At 37.4% G+C, this 25,755-nt stretch overlaps 1 protein-coding gene across 10 annotated transcripts in view; it reads left to right on the top strand.

The window, feature by feature from the left end:
• The first annotated feature begins 8,918 nt into the window (after window positions 1-8,918).
• Window positions 8,919-25,755, top strand: part of MICU3 (Mitochondrial calcium uptake 3) — an 85,541-nt gene continuing 68,704 nt past the window's right edge. For 2 of the 10 annotated variants that reach the window (XM_067115242.1, XM_067115241.1), the window contains exon 1: window positions 8,919-9,388. In XM_067115242.1, coding sequence (XP_066971343.1) covers window positions 9,152-9,388 — 237 coding nt within the window. In that variant the 5' untranslated portion in view covers window positions 8,919-9,151. The remainder of the gene's footprint in view (window positions 9,389-25,755) is intronic. The other 8 variants (XM_067115245.1, XM_067115246.1, XM_067115243.1 and 5 more) reach the window with 8 other exon arrangements.

Genomic DNA, 25,755 nt, shown 5'->3' with positions numbered 1-25,755 from the left:
TATATATATATATATATATATATATATATATATATATATTGTATATGTAAAAAATGCAGCCTTTTAGGCGTGAACTGACAATAACCCTAAGCACCTTATACCCTTTGTTAATTTCAAGTTTATGTTAAAAAACCCTTTAACAATAAGCTGAATTTTTAAATTCAAAGGCACCCGTCCGGAGTTGTTGTGTTCTTTTGTTGTTTATGAGTATATACTTCTCCAAAATGTAAAGTTGGAAATTACGTCGGTACCCTTTGTTAATTTCAAGTTTGTGTTCAAAAACCCTTTAACAATAAGCAGAATTTTTAAATTCAAAGGCACCCGTCCGGAGTTGATGTGTTCTTTCGTTGTTTATGAGTATATACTTTTCCAAAATGTAAAGTTGGAAATTACGTCGGATCTACCCGGCGCTTACTGAAAGTCCGGATCGATTTCCATAAAGGTGTCAGTTATCGCACTGGCTGCATTTTAAAATCAAAAGAACTTTCTGCCATAAGGAACCATTCAAACTCATGTATAACTGGCGTTATATGTATACAATAATTTCAAAACACTTTGTCAAACTACAGATTGCCTTTCGCTCCTTCTTTTAGAATCTCTTTACATCAAGAAACTGTCGCTTTCCTTAAACAACCAAACTACTTCTTTGCCATTAAATATTGCCTAATTGCCTATTACACACACTCTCTCTCTCTCTCTCTCTCTCTCTCTCTCTCTCTCCTTTTTTTTTCTCTCTGACATCGTCTCTGACTGTTCTGTTCTTTATCAGTTAACAGCCAAACCTCTTAACAGTAAGTTCTACAAAACTCTTTCCTTTTGTAATTTTTTTTAATTTTTATTTTTATTTTTATCTTATTTCACTTAATTATGTATATTTTTAATTTACTTTTAGCTTCAAATCACTTTGTAGTTTTTATTTTACTTTTAGCTTAACGACCGCTATATTATGAAACAATTTCTTATAATTGTTAGCTTATTTTAGCATACTTTTTAATATTGTAAAAATTAATTCTGTTTGTATTGGTGATGATGGGAAAGGATTCCCGAAACGTTGGCGTAAATAAAAAGAAGACATGATTTCTGGTCCTCTTGCTGTCCTGTTTATTATTAAACTTAAGCTCACCAGGAGCGAAAATCTTACAAGTTATACATAAAGTTATTCGTAATATTTTACTGCAGTTTTCTCCGGCACTTATTCATTGAAGAGAATGACAGCAACTGAAGATTTCGAACCCCTAATTCCGAAAGGCCTACTCCGGTTTCAGGCCAGTGCTTCTATCAGCGGGACAGATCCATCTTAATTTAGATAGGTATCAGCGGATGCATTCTGCGCTAACGAGCTCTCGGTGTGGCGAAATTGAAAGACGGCGCTGCGCAGATTACAAATCTCGCAAATGAACTCTGCTCCAGATCTCCGGAGAACCTCCTTTGTTCTCGTTTCAGTTATTGAATGTTTATTTATAAAGACATTTCTCATTGCGCTGACAGCGTGCATTTATTCTCTCTCTCTCGCTCTCTCTCTCTCCCTCCCTCTCTTTCTCTCTCTTCTCTCTAACTCTCTCGCTATGCAGATTGGCGGCTGCCCCGTGAAATAAATCACGCTGGCGATTGATTATTTGAAAGGAAAAATCGTTCTTAAAACGTCTTCTTTTTTTATTTATGCTCTCTCTCTCTCTCTCTCTCTCTCTCTCTCTCTCTCTCTCTCTCTCTCTCTCTGCAGACTGGCGGCTGCCCCGTGAAATAAATCACGCTGGCGATTGATTATTTAAAAGAAAAAATCGTTCGTAAAACGTTTCCTTTTTTATTTATGCTCTTCTCTCTCTCTCTCTCTCTCTCTCTCTCTCTCTCTCTCTCTCTCTCTCTCTCTATGCAGATTGGTGGCTGGCCCGTGAAATAAATCACGCTGGCGATTGATTATTTAAAAGGAAAAATCTTTCTTAAAAGTCTTCTTTTTTATTTATTCTCTCTCTCTCTCTCTCTCTCTCTCTCTCTCTCTCTCTCTCTCTCTCTCTCTCTCTCTTCTCTCTCTCTTTTATGCGGATTAGGCTGCCCCATGAAATAAATCACGCTGGCGATTGATTATTTAAAAGGAAAAATCGTTCTTAAAAGTCTTCTTTTTTTTATTGATGCGCGCTCTCTCTCTCTCTCTCTCTCTCTCTCTCTCTCTCTCTCTCTCTCTCTCTCTCTCTCTCTCTCTCTCTCTCTCTATGCAGATTAGCGGCTGCCCTGTGAAATAAATCACGCTGGATATTGATTATTTAAAAGAAAAAATCGTTCTTAAAACGCTTTCTTTTCTATTTACTCTCTCTCTCTCTCTCTCTCTCTCTCTCTCTCTCTCTCTCTCTCTCTCTCTCTCTCTCTCTCTCTCTATGCAGATTGGCGGCTGCCCCGTGAAATAAATCACGCCGGCGATTGATTATTTAAAAGGAAAAATCGTTCTTAAAACGTCTTCTTTTTTTATTTATGCTCTCTCTCTCTCTCTCTCTCTCTCTCTCTCTCTCTCTCTCTCTCTCTCTCTCTCTATGCAGATTAGCGGCTGCCCCGTGAAATAAATCACGCCGGCGATTGATTATTTAAAAGGAAAAAATCGGTCTTGAAGCGTCTTCTTTTTTTCTGAAGTCGAGCTCTTGAAATATATCTGGCGATTTGCATCTGGGTCTGTTGACCTGGGCTGAGGGAGGGAGGGAGGAGGCTCACCAGTGTTGTTTCTTGGCTCTCAGTGTTGTTGTTTTTGTTACTGTTGTTGCGTCAGTTATTGCTGCTGATTATTGTTATTATTTTTATACGCTATTAGGGAAGTGGTTTGTGGGATCGTATGTATATTTTTCTAACTGTAATTATTGTTTTCCTGTTTTGTTTTGTGTTAGTGTGGCATTTACTGCTGCCGTTGCTACTATTTATTCACTCGTTAGCATGTTACTCAATGTTATGTTTTTATTTTATGGATTTATCCTTTTGTTATATTTCTTATTTCGTTGTATTGTTTTGAATTTGTTGTTTCTCTTGTGATTTTGCTCCTTTGCTTTCCGTTTTAAAGTTTAGTTTTTAAAGTTTTTAATTTTTCTGCATTTTAAAAATTTCATCTCTTCTGTGCAGTTTTCATATTCTTGGGGGTCTTTGCGTTATAAATTTGATTGCGTTTCTCACTTTTATTTTTTTAGTTTAAAATAATAATAATAATAATAATAATAATAATAATAATAATAATAATAATAATGATAATGATAATAATAATAATGAGGAGGAGGAGGAGGAGGAGGAAAATAGCGTCAGAAATCTTCGATTTGGTCAAGATCAGCAGAAATTCCCCAGCGCAATTCCCCTCTCCGATCGGCCTCATGAAATCCCACAAGATCTGTTATTTGCGATCATTACTGTTGCTTTTCTGGTCAGTTCTAGGCAAGTACAGTTCGCCCAACTGTCTCCCCCAGCGCCAATAAACCTTCATTTCCTGGTCATTGATTGGCCAATAAAAGAAGCTAAAAATAGCTCTGCGATGGAGAAGTCATCGAAGGCTAAATGTGGCACTGATGGCAAATTTACTTACGGCTATTTTCTTCCTGACGGCGTCCCTGAAGGTGGTATACTTTCGTTAATTTAGCTTTTAGAATTAACCGTGACTTGATCGATGCGGCGCTGGGACTTGTGTTTACTGTGGTATTTTAGGAAGGCGTCTGTAAAGATGGTAATTAGTAGCAGTAATGGGCCCATATTCTTTTAAAGCCAGAAATATTATTTACTTGACTAACTAACAGTGAGAAGCGAGAGTAGAAGAATAAATAAAAAGTAGAAAACTTACATAAAAGTAACTACATAGAATTTTAGAAGTGACTTTTTTGTGAGCCACAGCGATTTACCCTGTTCGGTGGATGTTTTATTTTTCCTCTACTGTTAAGATCATGAATTCTTTACCCCTCTGTTTTCCCCCATCCCCATAATACTTACTTTCCCATGGGCCTCAGAATTCATTCATCAGCTTGACTATATAGATGACGGCATTTGGTTGCTCGTCCCAACGGCCTTCATAAAAAAACAGACCCTTTTTTCCTGTCTCCATCAGGCATGGGCTGTTTGACGCATGAGGTTCCCAGTCACAACGGCCTTCTGTGAAAACAACTTTAAAATCCGAATTCCACCTTTGTGGCCCCCGAATAATATGATCAATAAGACGCGTCTGCTCTTCTGCCACCTGAGGTATTTTAAGAAGGCTTCTATAAAAAGCTGTCCAATATTGCAGCCATTTCCTTGCGAAATGGAATAGCGCAGAAATAGATGTGAAGTGTAAAGGTCGAAGGGTTCCATTTATTATTCCCAGATGTATTTGCCTATTCAATATCCTGGCCAGGACCTGGAATATCCTGGCTAATTTCGTAACAAGACACGTCTTCTTCTTCTTCTTCTTCTTCTTCTTCTTCTTCTTCTTCTTCTTCTTCTTCTTCTTCTTCTTCTTCTTCTTCTTCTTCTCATAATCCCTATAGTCAAGGCCAAGGAGATTTATTTTGGGATTCAATTTGCTTCTTTTTTCAGTTTTGGATGTTTAATTTTTTGAAAAAATCAATAAGGGATAAGGTTTATTCATGACGTAACAGATAGTTAAAGTTGAATCGATTCCTACGCTTTTATTTCGGGGTCCCTTTACTTAATTTATAATTCGGATGTACTGTATGTTGTCGAGAAAGGGACTATAGGATAAGTTAAACAAAAGTGATATATATTTACTTCTTCCTGTTCAAGAACGTTATTTCGTGAACAAGAGTAATATGGGTTAAGTTAAGGAGACGCAATCTTTAATCTTGGTATTAGTGGTCATTACACTACTTAGAAGTATATGATTGATGATAAGAAAAGTATTGTACTCGTAGGTGGGTAACATGTGATGTTTTCGTGAAGAGGCATTTACTCAATCGTGTGGCTCACGGGCCTCATCGTGACTTGTTCCTCTTGCATAGTACAGTCTCATTAACTTGTGACTCGTTCCTCTTGCATAATACAGTCTCATTAACTTGTTTATGTTTTTAACCTGAGGAAAGACACTGAGTCTTCCTGTTCAGCTCATGCTTGGAACAGGGAATAGCTAGTTCCTGTATAGCATTTTTTGGCATTGGGATAGACGTAAATTATGTTAGAAGCTTGGAAAAGAAAAAGATAAGGGCAAATCCCAGCATGCTGAAGATATTTCCAACTCCAAATATTGAAAGAGACGAGCACACAAAAAACAACGAAATTATTTTTATTGTTACTGATTCACAGTGTCCTCAGGGTCTCATGGAATGTAGACAATGGTACACAGTGTCTTCGTGAGGTTTCCGTAGAGTGACAGTGTGCAAACTTAGCAGATTACAAAAGTAAACACAGGCCAAAAAACCAAGTAAAGGTAAACCCATATGTATATATATATATGTATGTATGTGTATATATATATATGTATGTATGTATGTATGTATGTATGTATATATGTATACATACATATATATATATATATATATATATATATATATATATATATATATATATATATATGTATATATATATATCAGGTGTTTCGAAATTAGAGCCCCCCTCCACAGAACAAATGGAAAGTTATGAAGTTTTCTGCTATAGCCTATCTCCAAGTACATTATTTTAAGTTTCTATTAAGCTATTTTTCATTTTACATTTCTTGCATTTTCAGACTGAGTGACGGAGTTAGATACAGCCATGGCTAACGACTCGGAGGAAGTCAGATGGATTGACCGAATCTGGGCTATAACCTTCAGAGAGACCAGGGATGCTGGCGCATCCTTCATTTCACGTTCCTGGATAGTTAAATACATTAAAAGAGATGAATCCTTTGTTAAAAGAAACTGGAACAAAAATCCATATGACTCATCGTGAAAAGAGTGAGAATCTTGGAAGGCCTGAAGTCCTTTCACAGGAGTCAAAAAACATCATAGATGAGGCAGTGGGTAGACCAAGAAAGTCTTTTTGTAAATTGGCGCTTGAACTAGAAACAAAAAGGGGAAAGAAGAGAAGTTATAGTGCTGTATATCGTAAGTTGAAAAAATCTGGTATCAAGCCATTTCATGTTATCAGCAAGCCCAACATCACTCAGCAACAGAGAGAAGACCGTGCATGGTTTTGTGGTTCATTTCTTAAAGATTGGGATGAAGCTAACTTTCTCCATGTTGCTGCATCAGATGAATTCTTCATTTACACAGTCAGGAAGCCAAATCATAAAAATGACATCATTTGGACTGCAAAGTTGGATGATATCAGCGATGACATGGGCTATCGCCAAGTTGTGAAATTTTTCTGTTTCACAGCCAGACGGTTAATGTGGATCATCAAAGAAAAAGGACAGTCATGGAATGGTGAATACCTCAGAGAAACTGTGCTTACTGGTGGAATATTTCCTTTCCTCAAAGATCCTGAAAATGTGTTATCTGTTGAAGAAGTCACATTTTTGCATGATAAGGCACCATGTTTCAAGGCTCTTCAGACACAGGAGCTGCTTCGAAACAGTGGTATCGATTTCTTCTCGACAAGTGAATTTCCAGGCAGCTCCCCTTAATGCGTGTGAAAACGTTGGTAGCATCTTAAAGGATTGTGTTGAAGCACGCACAGTGAACTATGATGGTATACCAAGCCCCGACAACCTGCGAAGAGAGGTGACCGAAATACTCAGGGAAATGGAGTTTGAGTCTCAGCTTTTTTGTGATTTGCTGAAATCATACCCCTCAAGAATGCAGGCTGTGGTACAGGCAGATGGAGGCCACACAAAATATTAAATACTCAGAGAGAAACTTAAATAAATACCTGTTCTGAATTACTTTTGTTTTTGTCCATATCAAATTTAGTTTATGCTGTAGAGGGGGAGCCTCTAATTTCAAAACACCATAGTGTGTATATATATATATATATATATATATATATATATATATATATATATATATATATATATATATATATATATATACATATATATATATATATATATATATATATATATATATATAAAACTCGTCCTTTTTACCAGATACGTATTTAAATGCAAGAATATGAAGACCAGTGGATGAAAAAATTAAAGAATAACAGGAATGTGTCCCCATTGTATTTAATAAATTTACCATGAACATAGGGCGAGTATTTCCACGATTATTCCTTTCAAAAAGAGGCATAATAGAAATTTAAAGAATGAAATTCAATATTAGATATGATGTAATTAAAGTGTAGCGACGCATCAGATTGAAAAGAATGTCTTGTAACCTTTAGAAAATTTACCGAAATAACTTTCTCTCTCTCTCTCTCTCTCTCTCTCTCTCTCTCTCTCTCTCTCTCTCTCTCTCTCTCTCTCTCTCTCTCTCTCTCTCTCTTTGTAGCCGCTTCTTAAATTCCACGTTACTGAAGTCAGCGGCAAAGTCGTGATCCTCTTCATAACAACAGTAAAGTACATGCAGAGACTTGACTAGTTTAGATTCAAAGGAAAGTCAAGGCTTGTCCTGATAAATGAATAATTACACCCTACCAAAATCAGGACAATTTATCATTTCCTTAGGCTACTTTCACTTCAAAAAGTGTCCTAAAATAAGTGTAATGAAGTTCCTGTCGTTAGTCAAGGAATGCGTTACTTACAGAACTTTTATTTATTTTTTTCAAATTGTAATGGCTAATCGGATGGGCAACTAAGACGTCTGATATGGTTCAGGAATCCAAAATTTCTTCAACGTTTTTAGCAGTGAGGCCCCTTGCGAATAGACTTTACATGTATACGTGTTACTGGAGAGTTTAACTGAAACAAAATATAAAGATGTGCATATTACCTTCTCGTTGTTGCATTATCAAGATTATAGTTAGTAGTAGAACAAGGTGTTGTTATTGTTGGTGTAGCACTGTATTTTTTCCAAAAATGTCTCCTGTAAGATGGTTGGCTCTTAAAAAAGAAGACTTCAGACGTTGCCGTATTCGTCTTCCAAGATGAATGAAAACTGAAAACTTCCACACGATCTCAGATACACATTTTTAACAAGCGTCCCTTCAACCCATTAATATATACTTCGGTATTCGAGAAACTTTCCAAGAAAACTGATTAAGTAATGGAGTCCAGATTTTCTTCACTGAGATTTTAATGCTATCTGTGAAGAAGTTAACTATACGATACTTATTTTTAAACATCAGGGTTAGGTAAGTGGAAGATGTGCCTTATCTCAGTCAGTGTGCATTTAAAAATAAATGACTTGAGTCTAAATACATGACAGCACTTTGACTTACAGAGTAGTTTTTCCCAATACTTAGTGTCTTATTGATGCCATCCAGAAAGTGCGCGATTCTTTGTAAAACTGTTTATATATATAGGCCTACACAGAAGATATGCTAAATGTTCGATGTCTTGTGTTGTATCATTTGAATACTGTTTGTTTTTGTGGGTGGATACCAACTTCAATCCCTGGACCATTGTATTTTTTTTTTATCAACATTACCCAGAGTGGTGGTTTTCCCGTTTCCAACGATGAAGATTTGGAACTGGACTATCGTCTGAAGATTTTGTTTAGCCTTCCTCCAAACAAAAGTGTTAACGTCTGCTCTGGAGCGGTGCATTGATATCATCCAGCCTAGCTGTTTTTCCTCCAGTGCAACAGTTTTCGTGGAAGCGTATAATCCGGACTTTTGCTCTTACCCAATACTCTCTCTGTTGTGAAATATGGCTGTTGTATATGCGGGTGCCAACTTTAGAAAATCCCCCAATAAATGCTAATTCCAGAACCGAGATGAATTTGGTCATGGCCCTAAGAATCTTATCAAAATCATCGTGTGATTCTCCTCGTATGACATTGCATTGTATAATCATCCGTCGTATATTTGAGTCACCACACCCTTAACAGCCGATTACACAGTTTACACTGAATTTGAACCGATAAATGTGTTTGATTAGGTGATAAGATAAATTGATCGTGTAAACACACTTTGGCTTGTGTAATCACGACCATAACAAATTAGAATATGTCATATACCAGAATCGCTTCAGAAACATTTGAGTTCATTTGAATATTGACAATGTCAATAAACCAGGAAGTGGGAAACAGTGGACTGCATTATCGCAAAACATTGGTGTTGTACTGTAAGGAAATGCCTTAACCCTTCCGTCATCATTATTTTCCTCGAATCAGCTGGGCTAATGTCAACATTCAACATGGCGACGCCTCTATGCAGACGGATTTTCCCGAACTCTAAAGTTTTCGGTCGTTTTTCACAGTGTCAGAGAGGTATCAGAACAAATGCCACTTTCTCCCGTGTTCAGCGCAATCAAAAGTTTTGTCTGTATGGCACAGCGGCTGCCACTTCTCTTTATTTCGGGTGGAAATGGCTGGAAAATAACGCAGTCGTGGAAGCTGCTCGACCCTCCCGAAGGATGGTAAGTAACCTACTATAGGGCATAAGTTCTCGTTGGGCCAACGTGCAAAGAAACGTCAGCTTTAAACTATTTGTAAATAGGCACGCTCTTCGGATTTGAATTTATTAGATACTAAAATTACCGTATGCAACATCTTTTGAAAGGAGCAGGTTAACTTACGACTCGGTTAGTTTGAAGAAACTTGCTAGGCTATAGCTAATTGGTAACTTACACCCTGTACGGAGTTGGTAGTTATAGTTTTAAAGCAGCTCTAATAGCCTATCTCAGTCCAAATAGGAGTATGGGTGTTTGGTGAATGTCCAGAACAACTCCGCATGCATAAAGTACCAAAATTAAAAGTAAAATGTAATATTTTTCATATTTAAAGCGTTTTAGACCACTTCTTATGATGAGGAAACACCCACAATTTTGCCATATTAGCTATGGAGGGGTTGGGGACAGGTATTGTCTAACCTTATAAGTCAAAAATCGAAAATCATTCGATGGGGAACTAGTTTTCTGAGAAACATTACACTCTTTCTGAGAAACATTACAGTAAAACCCTCATTTTCGAACCAACTCCCTACTGGATGTAAACAAACGACTTAGAAAATTTTCGAGGATGCCGATTAGATAATCATTAATATCTCGGATATGGTGAATCTCCTCAAAAAGTGTTCTGAGACAAAGTTTTATTATTTTATATTGTGAAAATTATAGTGTGACCTATTTTCTTATATCTCACCGCGGAGTTGTTCTGGACATTGACCGGGTGTTTTAATAAGGTGCTTCGGTCATTACAAGGAACCGTAAATCCTTTTTCATGCCTGGTAATCAAAGCTTCTCACCTAGCCTACTGTCCATCACATTCAAACACAGGAGATTAGGCTGTCTACGGTGTTTAGAAATTGTTTGCATTTCCCCGATTTGATTTTAGAGGTTTTGACTCTCCCAGATTGTGTAGAGTCAAGTGAAGTGTTGTTTTGCCTCTTCAATAAAAACATGAATTCAGATTTTCCTTGAGAAGAGTGCTGATTGAAAAAATAAATAAACTTTGCGTGTTAGCCTAGTACATTTCGTAATTTGAGAAACTCGGATATGAGCACAAAAGTTGGTTAGGGATTATAAAGGTAACTTGTGGAACAACTAGGCTTACAACATACTCAAATATGTAGCAGCACAAGTTGAAGACTGACCACACCTCAGCCCTCACAGTAAAATAGATCGAGTATAGCTTATTTCAAGCTCAGCCACTGATTGAACTGAAAAACTTTTAGGTCTAGTTCTGTGTTGATATTAGTTTGCCTACTTCCAAGTGTTATCTTCCTCATGCCTTATTTGCCTTATCACACGGTAACAGCTTAGCCTACTAAGTTAAGGGCTAGGCTATATGTTAGAACCTCCAGAAGTATAAGTAGCTTAACCTAGCCTAATCTACAGTACTGTAGGTGTAAAGTTATTGCAATTATGAAGATAAATGTGCAGGATGTGGTAGTTTACAAATATAATTTCAATATTTATCAGTGTGAATATAATTCAAGTGTAAGTTAAATTTCATGTTTAGCACATCAGTTATGAAAGAGTATTTTGTATGCAGTAGATGTGGCAGGCTACCCGGTGAGGACATAACACTTGGGACTTTCCTGGGTGTCTCTGTTGGCTTTACTGTCTGCAAGCACACATCAGTCCGCCTAATTTCTTTGTTGAGGTTGCCAGGTTGATGAGTAATCTACATGGTAGGCTAAGTCCAATCAGTATAGTCAATGGCTCATTCCTTTTTGTATTGAATTCCCTACATCATTGCAGATGTAGTTGCCTTTTCGAGAATAGTAGCTCAGGCTAGAGATATTGGGTTTAGTGTAGTGGATCTATCGAATTTGGGCTTGCCAAGGAATAGTCTATCCTGTATGATAGGCTAATGTAACAATCAGTGAAATACAAATAATGAAATTGTTCCCACATTCTCATCATAGAAATGTGTAGTAGTAACATCTACATTGTAACCTAACCTAAAGTGCAAAGACCTACCTGATTGGTTGGATTTTGCTACCCTTAGACTTCCCTTAACCTTTCTAACATTCACTTTTAGAAACCAGTAAAATTTCTCAAACATTCCTTACTTCAAGAGTTAGGAGAAGTTCATCTTGGCAATTAGAAGGTATGATTTTACCTGACGTAGGCGCAGATAGTTGCAATTTCACCATTATCCCAAGGAAAAGGCAGTTACAGGATATTAGAATTTTTACTGCTATTACATTATGCTCTTGTGACAAGATGTGCTATCACTTAGTCTATTCATTGTGCTCATCTTCAGTAGGATTGAGAAAGAAATCATTAAAAACCGTAGAGACGAATAAGCTGGTTTTATAAAATTCAGGAGTTGCACAACAGATATTTGCGTTAAGACAGTTGCAGAAGTGTAGAAACTTTTAAAAATTGTCTTGTGTTGGCTTTTGTTGATTATGAGGCTTTTGGCATCATGCACAGATCAGTATTACAGAATGTCTTGTGTCAGCATGGCATTCTCATTAAATATGTAAAAGCAAACTGATATTATCCATGATTGAAGTATCTGTAGATGCAAAGTGAATGTTGATGGGGTGTCAGGCGAATTTGAAGTAAATAGTGGGCTGCTACAAGAAAATGTTATTTAACCTTTATTGCTTACAAATCTGATAGATTAGATATAAAAGTTTGTGGAGATGGAAGAGAAAGTTTAGATTGGGGTAACGATAGAAAATTGACAGACTTTTAATGTGCAGTTGATGCTGCTTTAATCAGCAAAACACCACAAGATTTACAAAGCATGCCTAATTGAATGCATCATATATTTACAAGTAAGGGACTCTAAATAAATGTAAGAAAAGTGGAAATAAATAGGATAGTGTGTGTACTAAGGGATGAAACAACATTAGATGAGAAAGGATTAATGAGGCTAAATATTTAAAATATATAGGAACAGTAATTTAGTTCAAGATCAAAAAGTACAAATCAAGCAGTGGACAGGCTGAATAAGATTTAAAAGTCAAGTAGATTGAAATTGCATACGAAAGGAGGATTGCACACAGTCGGTGTATGTAGCGTTATGGACGTGAATCATGGTGTGACCATGAAACACATCTGAAGATTTTGATTATTAGAAATCTGAGCTTTTAAGTAGAATATTAGGAGTCAGATGGCAGGATAGAATGAGGAATGGTACCATGATGGAAATTACAGAATTTCCATATAGAGAATAGGTAATGATGAAAGGGAGATGGCTTGGACATGTCCTTCACACAATCCCTGAGAGAGTATGTGATAGTGTCAACTGGGCTCTTATTGGCATCAGAAGATTTGGAAGACTCAGGCCTATAAGGATAAGAACTATGAGAAGGGAGGCTGGAGATGAATAGAGTGTTGTGGAAGATATAGCACAGGCAGACATGAGTGTTAGACAATGCTGGCAGTGATGACGGCGATGATGATATTCATTGGCTTTTATAGGTGACGTAGCTCTGGCTTTTTTTATGTCATAATTATTCAAAGCTAATATATGAGGAAAATATTTTGCTCTGATAGAAATGTTGTATGTGAATGTTCAGGTGGCAGAGGAGTGGTTATAGGCTTTATTATGATATACAAATTTTGCACCGAACAGCACTTTTTTTCTCTGTTTTTTGGTGTTCTCAATTTTATGAGTACCATATTTTGTTCTGAGACTGATTCTAGAGGGCTGAAAATTATTTAACCTGGCTGAGCAGATATGACAGTTATGATTATGATATACTGTAGATAGGAATTTGCAGGGGATGATAAGAAAGTTGGTACACTTTGTTCATATGCAAATGAAAACATTGTTTTATAATCTCATGCTGCTTGTGTAAATGTACCTGATTGTAATTCACGACCAGGCTTGGTTTCCCTAAAATAACCATAGCCTTACAACCTAAGGTAATAACTAGTTTTTAATAAGATTAGACATTTTTTTATTTGTAAGGGTTAGGTTCTTAACCTTACCGCAAATATATGATATGAATTACTGCCATGGCTGATTGTAATTGCTAAATGAGTTCATAAGTGCAAAGAAATGGTAAAATTATATATTTTGCAAAATAACCATGAAAACCAATTGCAGTACTACAGTATACCATTCCCAAAAAATTGTACCCATGAAACTGGTCAACTAAGTATCTGGGGAATTTCCCACTATGTTAGTTATTGCCTTTGATATTAAGGAAGAACACTGATACAGTAAAACTTCAGTATCTATCTCTACATGATGGTTTCTCTTTTCTAAACTTCTGAAGTTCAGTCCCACACAGTTTTTGAAGTTTACACCAGCAGTGACCCAATTATGAAATAGTTTTCCCTGCCCTGTAGTATAATAATTTGAACTTCAAAGTTCAAAAAGAGTTGCAGATGCTTCTTTGCACCTAGGATTATGGGTCTCATTTTGTATTTTGATTTACCCTTGTGTTTTTCATTTCCTCTTATATAGTTTATTTTTACTTCTGTTTTTCTTTGTATTGGACTGCTTTCCTTGTTGGGACCCTGGGGCTTGTAGCATTCTACTTTTCCAGCTACATTTGCAGATTGGCCAATAATAATTTTAATAATGACTGAGTTTATTCAAATTTTTAGATATGCATTAGTGTTCGCAACATATTCAGTTGTCTGAAGTTCAAAGGCAATCACTATGTCTGTGCATTGAAATAAATTTGAGTAGAGTATCCTCTCTATGATCACCCAGCGCTGACTTGATTGTCTCTACTCCTGTGAAATTCTCAAGTAAACAATGTTCTGAGCATTGCAAAGCTTCCCTCGTACGCTGAGTGCATGTGCGTCCAAGTTAGCCAGTTGGTGGTTATCGTGGATTTTTTTTTTTTTTTTTTTTTTTTGTAAAGAAAACACTGTAGTTGTAATTTTTCATATGGAGGGAAAAATTGTAAATCAAGTACCTTATACCTATGATCAGATAATAAGATTTACGGTAATGTCATGAGCTAGTACAATTTTTTTTTTTTTGTTAAATCATCACTTCGAATATTTAATTGTAACTGGAGATACAGTAATGTACGTATATCATTGTTATATTTCTGTTTTCATAAAAGACTATCCAGTTTAAAACTATTTTTAATATAATTTTCTAGGGGATGGATGACATTACTTTGTCGCTATATGTAAGTGCGGTAATTTGGTCAGCATATAATGACATTCAGGTTAACCATCAACAGTAATTTTTTCTTAGTTTTATGCTAGGAAATCTTAAAACTTGGGACATTGTGACAACAGTTGCCAGTACAGTATTTTATCATTTCCAAATAAAGGTTTTAATTGCTTTTGTTTTTTTTAGAAATTCTTTAAATGTCTTTATGATCGTTTGAAGTTTATATTTGTCAGTCAGTCTTACAATCAGCTTATGGTTTCTTTACAGCAAAATTCATTGCTATACACTGGTGACCTCTCCTGTTTCAGTGATGATAGTTCATCCCATAACTCTTCATAGAATCATTTGTCATCGTTCTTAATATTCTTAGAACGGTTGACAGAGTTTTTATGGCAGTACTCCTTTCCTCTGCAAGCTTATTTCCAATTTTTTTTAACCTTTTTTTTTCCACATTATTACCCCTTCCCCATCTCTAATGTTGTCCCTTGGACGTCTGTTCTCTCGCTTATCCTTTTAATTCTGTATATCCGTGACCCTCTCTTGTCTGCTTCAGTGATTCATGTTCATGCTCGTGTTCCAACCGTCTATATATCTCACACATTCCGCTTCCAGCCTTGTTGATTGCATTATATCTTACATTCCCTTTTCCTTGTTTATCAAATCTGATCTGGCGGGGAAAATGGAATCTCGTGCTATTGAAAGTAAATGCCTCCAAGAAACTCTTCATTCTTTGGTATCTTCTCTCATCCAGTTTTGTTATCATTATTTTACATGTATTGGTTGCTTCAGATTTGTATTGGAGAAATTACATAGTTCGAGTTGATAGATCTCTTTAGAAAATTAAGTTTATTGCTTAGACACTGTAAAATCCTCGAGTTAACTCCTCCATTTTAACTATTTTGCGCTTGCTCTTCTTGATGGGTGACCCTCTCCTTTTATATATCTCCTACCCTCTCCTCCCACCTAGTTATACAATGTTGTTCATTTGCTATTTTAAATTGCTTTTTCCTAATTTATCGACTCACATCATGGGAGCGTGTTGGAGAAGCGATTCTGTAAAAGCTCATGAAAAAGATGACTTTCTTGCTTCTTTCCTTATGTGCTTTCCCCGTTCTTCTGTGACATATACGGGAATTAGACTGAAATCTCTCTCTCTCTCTCTCTCTCTCTCTCTCTCTCTCTCTCTCTCTCTCTCTCTCTCTCTCTCTCTCAGTTTTCAGTTTTGTAATCATTTTGGAGAAATCCCATATTCCGACTTTCGAAATTTATCCAAAGATTAATTGTATCATGTGGTGTCGCAAGGTGGCTTCATCAATTTTTTAAATATTTGTTGTCATATTCGGGATGCATCGTTTTCCTTTCCTTGTATGAGTGATTTACAAGTCGTGTCTCTATTCAGTCGCAATGTCCTCATTTTCTGCACAGTAGGTTGACATCCATCTTGTATTGTGCAAGTATTTTTTCAGCTAGTGCTTTAGAGAGCTACGGGAGTCCCCATTTTCCATACCAAACGCGCAACCCTGTCCAGGACACCACTTTGCCCATCTATAACTCTCAAAACACCAAGTTATGTGGATTTATGAATGTTATCCATACATGACCGTGAACCATTCGAAAGGGTTGACTTGTAAAATGGATCCAAAGTAATGAAGAGACTTTATTCATGCATGAAGGTTGAGATTTATGACTTTATGAATACGGTAACTTAGATTTCGATAACGTTGCGCTTCTGGAAATGGTAAAAAAGGTGGTTATTTTATCTATGTTGAGATTTTTTTTTGCCTATATTGTAAGTCTTGACAGTTTGGCCATCAAATCTTTCCAAATGTTTAGCAAAATTTTTAAAACTAGGCGTTTCATTCCTGTTTCATTTTTTATCCTCTTAAGTTTTTGTCAGACACTAAAGCTTACACAATAAATTTGTTTAGTTAGGTTGACGCTGACTTAACGTATTGACCCGCGAAATAAATAGCACTACAGTTTCATGATGTCATTTGTTTCCACGTTTACAATGGGTAGGTCGATAATCCACGAGGGATTTTACTGTCCGGAGGCTTCCTTTTATAATCTTTCTCCCCAAAGTAGCTGGTCTGTCGCTTCCCTCCTATAATCCATTTTTCTTTCCATGGGTCCGGCCTAGAAAAATGGTATTAAGATGCTCATCCCATTGACCATGTATAAAAAAAAATTGTTGCCGTTAGTAAAAATAAAATTGATTATTACAGGTTTTTAGTTTTCTGTAAAAGAAAACTATTGTGCCGGCTTTGTCTCTCCGTCCGCACTTTTTCTGTCCGCCCTCAGATCTTATAAACTACTGAGGCTAGAGGGCTACACATTGTTAGGTTGATCATCCACCCTCCAGTCATCGAACATAGCAAATTGCAGCCCTCTATCCTCAGCAGTTTTTATTTTATTTAAGGTTAAAGTTAGCCACGAACGTGCTTCTGGCACCGATATAGGATAGGCCACCACCGAGCCGTGGTTAAAGTTTCATGGGCCGCTGCTCATACAGCATTATACCGAGACCACCGATAGATAGATCTGTTTTCGGTGGCCTTGATTATACACTGTAGCGGCTGTACAGAAAACTCGGTTGCGCCGAATAAACTTGGGTACATTTTATACTTGATTTTAGATGAAGAAGAATCGCAGCTCTCTTGTCATGTGATAAACGTCGCCTGGAATTGATTAGTCACACACCGAGTGCTGACCAATAAAAAGTCACTGTCGTCATGATTCTGTACTGATTGTCTTTTTAATGTGGCCCTCTAGAATATTAGCCGGAAATTTTTGGCACAGCTTTGTATTCGGGAGAGTTCTGGTCATTGTACTTTTAGGTGGTTTAAACCCCTGTGATACGAGAGAAGCCTTTCCTTCATGGAAGGTTCGGCGGAGGAGAATGCTTATCTGTGAAGGTACATGACAAGAGAGCGATTGAAATTGATGAAAATTAAGAATAACCATTTGCTTTTGAGAACCTAAGTTGGGAATGCAGAAGAAAATTTGGCACTTTGTAATCATTGCTATCCATATAGGAAATAACCAAAACTAATGTTTTAGTTGCGTTCATACATATTTTCAGATGCTGCTTTTTCATTTCCATTTTCGAATTGTCGAAGTGTTTGTTTTTCGGAATCTTTTAAATAAATGATTTTAGTTTCCAAGTTCTTATATTATTCATTTGAGAGTAACAGGGTCATGCATATCGCAAAAAGTGTAGTCTGTCTATAATCATGTGTTCTTTCACCATTTGTCGTACACGATCTTCGTTCCACGACGGCGGCAGCAGACAATCATCCTGGGGAGATTGAAAACCGAAAACACCAACTAACGACGTGTCGGTCGGGAGAGGCGATGGTCCCGCACACACGGGGCCCGTAGCGTCCGTCGGTGATGTCTTTATTGAGAACGAGGCAACTCGGGCCGTCGTTAGCAGCATCTTTGTAGTGGAGGCATACCCAAAGAGGGTATATATATGAGAAATACCCACTTGAGTTATTATCTCGTTATCCCTTTTGGGGATAGCCAGGGGCCACCTTTTTAAGGTCGCCAGATTATAGTGATCTCTCGTGTGGCGGGCAGCAGTTGCGAAAGCAAATGTGTGCATCAGGCGGAGTCCGCCTCGCCTCCCTTCCTGGAATCTCGGCTTTTTGGCTTTTTAAGCGACGATGGGAACCGGGGATCATCCGCGGGCTTTGCATTGGCTCCTGCTGGGAAGAGACAAAAGGAGCCAACTCCGGTCGAGGCAGTATTAATGCAGACGCGCGCGATCGTTCATCAGCAGGATGGAGCGCGAGAGATGATGGATCGCTGGAAAGGTCGGATGCGTTACTCGATGATCAGCTCGGAAAGAAGCGGTAAATTACCGTTAGTATAGGAATTGTCGGAAGGTTGTTGATCTCATTTCGCTTTCCTTTCATTTCATTTCATTCTTTACCTTGAGATATTTTTAGGTAACCCGTCTCTTGCTGTGGTTTCAAAGGAAGAATCCAGCTCATTAACTCTTTTAACTTGTTTACGCTTTTAATTTACGCAACTCTGAAACACGGAATTTCCCGACATCTCGCTACATTACGCATCTCTCTCCATATTCGTCGGGGACGTGCTGGGAAGAGGAGCTCGTCCGAAAAGGCTCTTAGGCGAGCGTGTTTTGTGGCGGTGCACTTTACCAAAACCTCTCATTTGTGTGTAGGTGAGAGGGATGCCAACGTATAAGGCGTTGGGGGTAATAGGTTGCCATAGGGCTCAGTATGGGACACCAGTGCCTCGCTGGCACCCTGCTGGGCCATCCTGCAGGGCTGTGAGGATTGTGGTATCAACATGTTTATATGCAGTGGGGGTGAGGCTACGGGGAGTGGGTTGAGGCATTCAGGATAAATGTGACAGGAGAAAGTAAAAGAAATTTGATTGAGAAAGTGGAAGATATTAAGAATAAATGAAAAATGTAGCTTCGCTTTAATTGAAGGGAGATGGTGTTTAGCTACCAACAGGTTACGTTGACGTAAGTAGTAATGCACATAATAATTACATTACGAAAGCAGCCAGAAGTTAGTAAAACTACTCATTTAAACAGCTGTATTTAATGTTTTGCCTCCAGAATGTGAATAAATGCATATTTGAATATATAAACCCAAACTGAATTCAGTGAGCTTGTGATAGTGTTGGCGTCAATGACCTTAGTAGTTGAGACGTCAGAAAACTCCCAATAATTACTTAATTAATTGTAACAGTGTAAGACAGGTGCTTGAGAATGAAATGGGTTGGCTGTTGTATTGCACGTTTCATGTCACGTTGATTCGCAGCACGTCTAGAATACACATCTTTGTAAAGGTTTTGCGTTTAATTAATAAGAAGATTTTTGCATTTAATACGATTTCGTATGGAGTTAGTTCATGCTGGTTATTCTGCCATAAATGGTGGTCTTTGCAATGTTTTTTTTTCTTTGATTTACTTATTTTAACTTGACTTGTCATGAGGTAACTTTGAATGAACGTTTTCACAGGTATATATTAACTTATTTTAGTCCCCTGCTTTTTTAATATTTGAATACTAACGTTAAAAAAAGAAATACACACAAACATATAATATATATACGTGTATATATATATATATATATATATATATATATATATATATATATATATATATACTGTGTGTGTATATATGTATATATATATATATATATATATATATATATATATATATATATATATATATATATATATATATATATATATATATATATATATATATATATATATATATATATATATTATGTATAGTTATTGGAGATGGTGTAAGTTGAATAATTTATTTAGTCATATATTCGTATGGCTGGTGTTACTGGTAATAATACTGGTATACCTGGTGTAGCTCGGGGTAGAAATATTTGCGATGATGGATGTTGTCTTGTTTATTTTTGTTAAAGTAACAGTATGTAGCAATTGCTGACTTCACTTGAACTCAGAGTTTTTCGCCTCCTCCCAAGAGTCTTTAGGGTGGTGACTGCTTTTCTGAGAGGATGTTTACAAGAGGCTGGTGCTATTTTAAATGAAGCCTGCCTTGTGCTGGCACGGGATCTTGTTCCAAGAGCAATCCGTCGGGAAAGGCAGAGTTTCATGGCTGCTGGTAAATCTCTGCCTACCCACCTCAATTAGTGATCTTAATAACACTGGCTGATAGGCTGAATATCTTGGAAGTTGAATGTATGCTCTTGCCATCCTGATTATCTGTCTTAGTGATGACTGGAACTTGCTGCTGGATGGCTGGCTCTTGATGGCATAACTGAAGGGCATGGACCATCTGAAGGGGGTGTTCTTCCAGAAGGGTATTCCTTCTTTAAGTTGATTTTTTGTGTGAAGTTTTTGAGTGTGTTCGATTATCTTCTGGAAGAATGGCCTCATTTTATGTACTTCAGTGAAGTATTTGAGTATCTACCCAACCCTAGTTTCTGTGGAACTGTAGACCAACACCACAGTCCCCTTTTGACCCTGTCTCTAAAGACCTGAATTCTTGACATTTTCATCTTATTCATTATTTTGCGTTGATGTACATTATTTTTCATGGAGCCAGAGCAGCGCTAAAGAGATCTTCCGACTTTTCCCTTCTTTTGTATTTTCGTGTATAGTATTTTTTTACCCTAGAATTCGACTCATCAGTCCTTCTTAGATGGATTGTCAACAGTGTTGTTATAAAACGAGACTGTACCTCATTCACGGCCTCCCCCGTTAACCTCTTCGATGTTTGAATCACTTAGAGCTCCACTTCTTTTATTCTCCACATTCAACAAATCATCAAAACACTTTTTTCATCGATCGACTCAGGCCTGCATTCCCCTCAGACAACTTGTCTCTGTGTGCAGCCTTTATTCGAAGATTCATTTTTCCATGAACATTGTTGTTAGTGTTTACTTCAACAGAGAACTTCTTTTTCCCCTAAAAATTTGCTACTGTATTATCATTGTTGCTCTTATTTTTCACTCTCTCCTTTAATAGAAAATCCACCCTCTCGTATACCTTCTGCTACGTTTATTTCTTTTTCCTGCTCTCCAGCAACCACTAACTTTGCCTCTGTATTCTATGACCCCGTCTCATCCTTCCTCCAACACTTCTGTGTTGTACACTTTTCAACGAACGTCCTTTTTGCGTACTACTTTGGTGTCTTAACCCTAGCCATGCATTTATTCATTCTCCTTATGTACTGTCACTTTTCCCTCTCCAACTAAAAGAAGTAAAAAATGCGCCGAAGTTTCTTCGGCGCAATCGAGTTTTCTGTACAGCCGCTACAGCGTATAATCAAGGCCACCGAAAACAGATCTATCTTTCGGTGGTCTCGGTATAATGTTGTATGAGTTGCGTCCCATAAAACTTTAACCACGGCCTGATGGTGGCCTATTCTGTATAATTGCCAGAAGCACGATTATCGCTAACTTTAACTTAAATACAATAAAAACTATTGAGGCCAGAGGGCTGCAATTTGGTATGTTTGATGACTGGTAGGTGGATGATCAATATATCAATTGGCAGCCCTCAGTAGTTTTTAAGGTCTGAGGGCGGATAGAATGAAGTGCAGTCGGACAGACAAACCCGGCACAATGATTTTCTTTTACAGAAAACCAACAAGTGTATTTTGATTTTCACTTGAATCAGATAATGTTCCAATATAGGCTACCTCTATCTATTGCTCTTCTCACCAGTGCAGCCATAAATATGTTTTTTGTAGAAGTTATATATCACTTAAATGAAGGCATAATGGTAACACATTGACTAGTAACATTCTTGTCATCGTCAGTTGAAGTGCATTATATTCGGAACATTGAAATACCATTGATTTAAGGAGTTGGCGTCAAGGAAGTTAATCTTGTGTCTTCCATATTTCACGGGTCTGTCTTTTATCAATTATTTGTAGTTATTTAAAGTGAGCATCGAAATTTTGTTGTAGTCTGTTCCGTGAGTTCGCCTGTCACCTGGCAAGTTGAAATCAGCCATGAAATCTCTCTCAATCCTTTCAGCAAGGCTGTCTTCAGTGGTTGTCGAAAACCTTTGTATTACCACCCGTGCTTTATATATTAAGGCTGCTATATTTCTTAACCAGAATAATATTTGAGGTTACTAAATCATCGACCTTGTTTACTTTTTAAGGGCGTTTGAAGCATAGTGTTTACGGATATAGAAAGATTGGTTAATTTCGTCCGTGCTATGGTAAATGTGTTTTTACATTTTTATTTGTTTTCCAGCCATTTTGTCTTGATAGCGCTAATAACCAGGAAGTATGAGGTGCTTTTGTATTTTTCATCAGATTTACTTAACCCATAGCATTCCTCTTGGGCAGAGGTCTGGTTAAACAAATCATTTATAACTAACTAACCTCTTGGGCAGAGATCGGCACTGAAGGGTCATGTCCCACGTACATTAGATTCGCCATTAATTAATATATATATCCATCCGCCCAAAATACTTGTGATGCCCCGTAGTCGGGTAGTGCCGTCAGTGCACCTCATGCGGTGCACTGTAGGCCCCCAGCTGCAACCCCTTTCATTCCTTTTACTGTACCTCTTTTCATATTCTCTTTCTTCTATCTTACTTTCCACCTTCTAACAATTGATTCATAGTGCAACTGCAATGTTTTCCTCCTGTTACACCTCTCGAACCTTTTACTGTCAGTTTCTGTTTCAGCGCTGAATGACCTCATAGGTCCTAGTGCTTGGCCTTTTGCCTCAATTCTATATTCATTCATTCACATCAATTTAATTCAAAATACTGTGATGTTCCAGCCGGAAGACCTTAATTATAAAAGAGAAAAAATGATTAAAGTACGTTTGAATTGGGATAGTAAGGGGACGTGTTATGTTGATGATTGGAGGGTGGATGATCACCATATCAATTTGCAGCCCTGTAGCCTCAGTAGTTTTCATGTGCGACATCAACCCACTTGTTTTAGGTTCATGCGTGTTTTTTTTTATCGGTATTAGTAATACTTATGGTAGTTCACCATTCTGTTCTGTAGAAGCATAACATTCTTAAAGTGAGATACATGGCATTTTGCCTCCATGAAGTGAGTTTCTTTTCAGGTTGTTTATTTTAGTTCCAATTTTCTCGTTACTTCTTTTAGGAGCCAGAAACCGTTACGAAGGGATCAGTGATAAATCCGCCCAATTTCTAATGGCAAAAGTAGAGTATGAGGAGGTTTTCGGGTAGGTTTGAGAGGCGGGGAGGAGAGGCCCAAGAATGCAGAGAGAGAGAAGAGCTTTAAATATTTGGCAAGTTAGGTAGGGAGGCGGTAATATGCATGCTTCCACCGTTATCTCTCCATCGCACTTCCAAAAAGACCTCTGGATCTGGTCCCCATCGGGGTACCCGGAACAGCTCGTGATCCTTTTATGGTGTGGAGTGCCGTGTGTCCGTGCTACGTCCTTGTCCGTCCTTGGCTGGGCATTTTGGGCCTCTCTCTCTCTCTCTCTCTCTCTCTCTCTCTCTCTCTCTCTCTCTCTCTCTCTCTCTCTCGTTTTCAGCCCTGACGTATAACAGTGATTACGATAATGGCCAGGTTGTCGGGCCAACAGTCGACGTTTAGAGATTTCAAATTGCGACTCGCAGAACTTGTGCTAGCGTTGTAGATTCGCGCGATGCTATGGGACATTTTCATCATAATTATACAGTGGATATTTATTTACACATATACAGTGTATGCACAAAATCTTACTAGCTCATTTGTCACTTGAATCGAACTTGTACTATATTTTTTCATCATGTTGGAAACCTTTATTCATTTTTTTTTCTTTCTTCTTGTTTTCATCGGGTTTAGTTTGGAAAAGGGCATTTAGTTTCCAGTCCAGTTTGCCTTTGTTCTGGAAAAAGGGAAGAGATGTAAACCCATGCACTTTGGAGTTTAGCACATTAAACCCTCCCCCCCTCTCTCTCTCTATCTCTCTCTCTCTCTCTCTCTCTCTCTCTCTCTCTCTCTCTCTCTCTCTCTCTCTCTCTCTCTCTCTCTCTCTTCCCTTCCCCCGGAGGTCGAAGTCGGGTCTGGACGGTCAAAATCTGCGCTTTGTTGTTGTATGTCGTCATCGGGAGCAGTAAAAATGAAAATTCAAAATTGATCTGGGTATTTATGAGCCCAGTGGTGCTGTCTTTTAATTAGAGAACATAAAGATGTAGCTTGATAACTGGAGAGCTGTTGTGTCGAAGGATTTTCTCTTTTTAGTAGACTTGCCTTAGAGTCTTGTTTTTGTTACATCCACCAGTGTATGTTTACAGTAACGCTTTGGTCTTTGAAAAATGGTCATAGAATGTGGCCTGCAAGGCCGATAATTCTTTTTGAAAGATTTTGTTAAATATTTCCTCTCAGTAAAGACTTTGCGACAGTGGTTTTCGTGAGAAATCACATCTTTTTATTTTGAAGTTCATTATTTAAGCATGTGTACATAAAAAAATTTGCATTTTCGAGGACTTTAGAGTTTCAGCCTTGCTAATGAATTTCAGCTTTGAAAGACGACAATATACGAAATGAAAAATGTTGCTACCATACGTATTAAAAAAAAAATTTAGTGAAGATCCTTGGCGGTAATGGTTTGTTCATGGCTCAAGAAATTTTGTAGTTGGAAGAATCACTTTTTAACGCTGTTGAAGAAAGAAGCAGTTTTAGTATTCCAGTGTATTAGGGAAGTACAGCAGGCTATTTTTCTTTTAAGTTAGGAAGCGCTTTTAAGATTGTTCCTCTTCCTGCCCGTTTTTTGGAAGAACGCGTGATGGCGTATTTGCTCTACATTGTCGGCTTAAATTAAGTGTTCCCTTTCCGTATTTTCTGTAATCACAGCATTGGTCCTTGGTGTACTTTACTTGTGTAATGGAGTGTAGCTTTGGAATTCTCTCGTTGCTTTTGGTTTTCCTAATTTATAACCTTTTACCTCTGCCGATCTGTCCCAGTCTTTATTCTTCCTCATCCTATTTTTTCTTCGTCCTGGCCGGTGCTAGAAAGGACATTTGCTCTTAAAAAAGTAGATTAAATTATACATTTGTTCTTAAAAAAGTAAATCAAAATATAGACCCAACTTGGAAAGAAATCTGTTGTTTTATTGAGGGAATATTTTAGTTTCTCCTCCTTTAATCGTGGAGTATTATTTAATTTTTTATTTATAAAAAATGCATTTTGCTTCTTCAGCTTGGATGGAAGTTTCTCTAGTTCCTCAGTATCGACAAAGGTTGGTCTGTTATTTCTTAATTGCTATTGGAAAATTAATTTTATGAGCTTCCTGCTGGGTCTCTTGAAATCGTACACTAAATCCAAACCAAACGATTATTTAATGTCTAATGTATAAATTGACAAAAAATAGTAAATCATCCTTTTCCTTTTTAGATTTACGTGGATCAATATTTAGGGTATTATGTTAACATTTGGTCATTTTTGCGATCATGGAAATCATTGCATTATTCCATGTGCGATAGAAATAAATTTATGCCTCGCATCGGGACCAACTGACCCACGGCGACCTTTGTGGGTCAGTTGGCAACGTCGTTTCCATTCACGCCAGAATCTTGGGCACTATCCCGATGCGAGTTTAGAAATTATTATTATTATTATTATTATTATTATTATTATTATTATTATTATTATTATTTTGACGTTAGCACTGATGAGGAACACCGTTCAAGTATTCGAAAGTCTTTGTTTAATGTACATAGTAATATGTTTACTATATTATTGTGGATTTTTATTACACATTGTTTTTCACGAAATTGTG

This window comes from Macrobrachium rosenbergii, chromosome 13 (genome assembly GCF_040412425.1).
Source record: "Macrobrachium rosenbergii isolate ZJJX-2024 chromosome 13, ASM4041242v1, whole genome shotgun sequence".
In the NCBI taxonomy this organism is placed as follows: Eukaryota; Metazoa; Arthropoda; class Malacostraca; order Decapoda; family Palaemonidae; genus Macrobrachium; species Macrobrachium rosenbergii.
The sequence above is the reverse complement of the archived record's forward strand: the minus strand, read 5'-3'. Positions and strand labels throughout refer to the sequence as shown.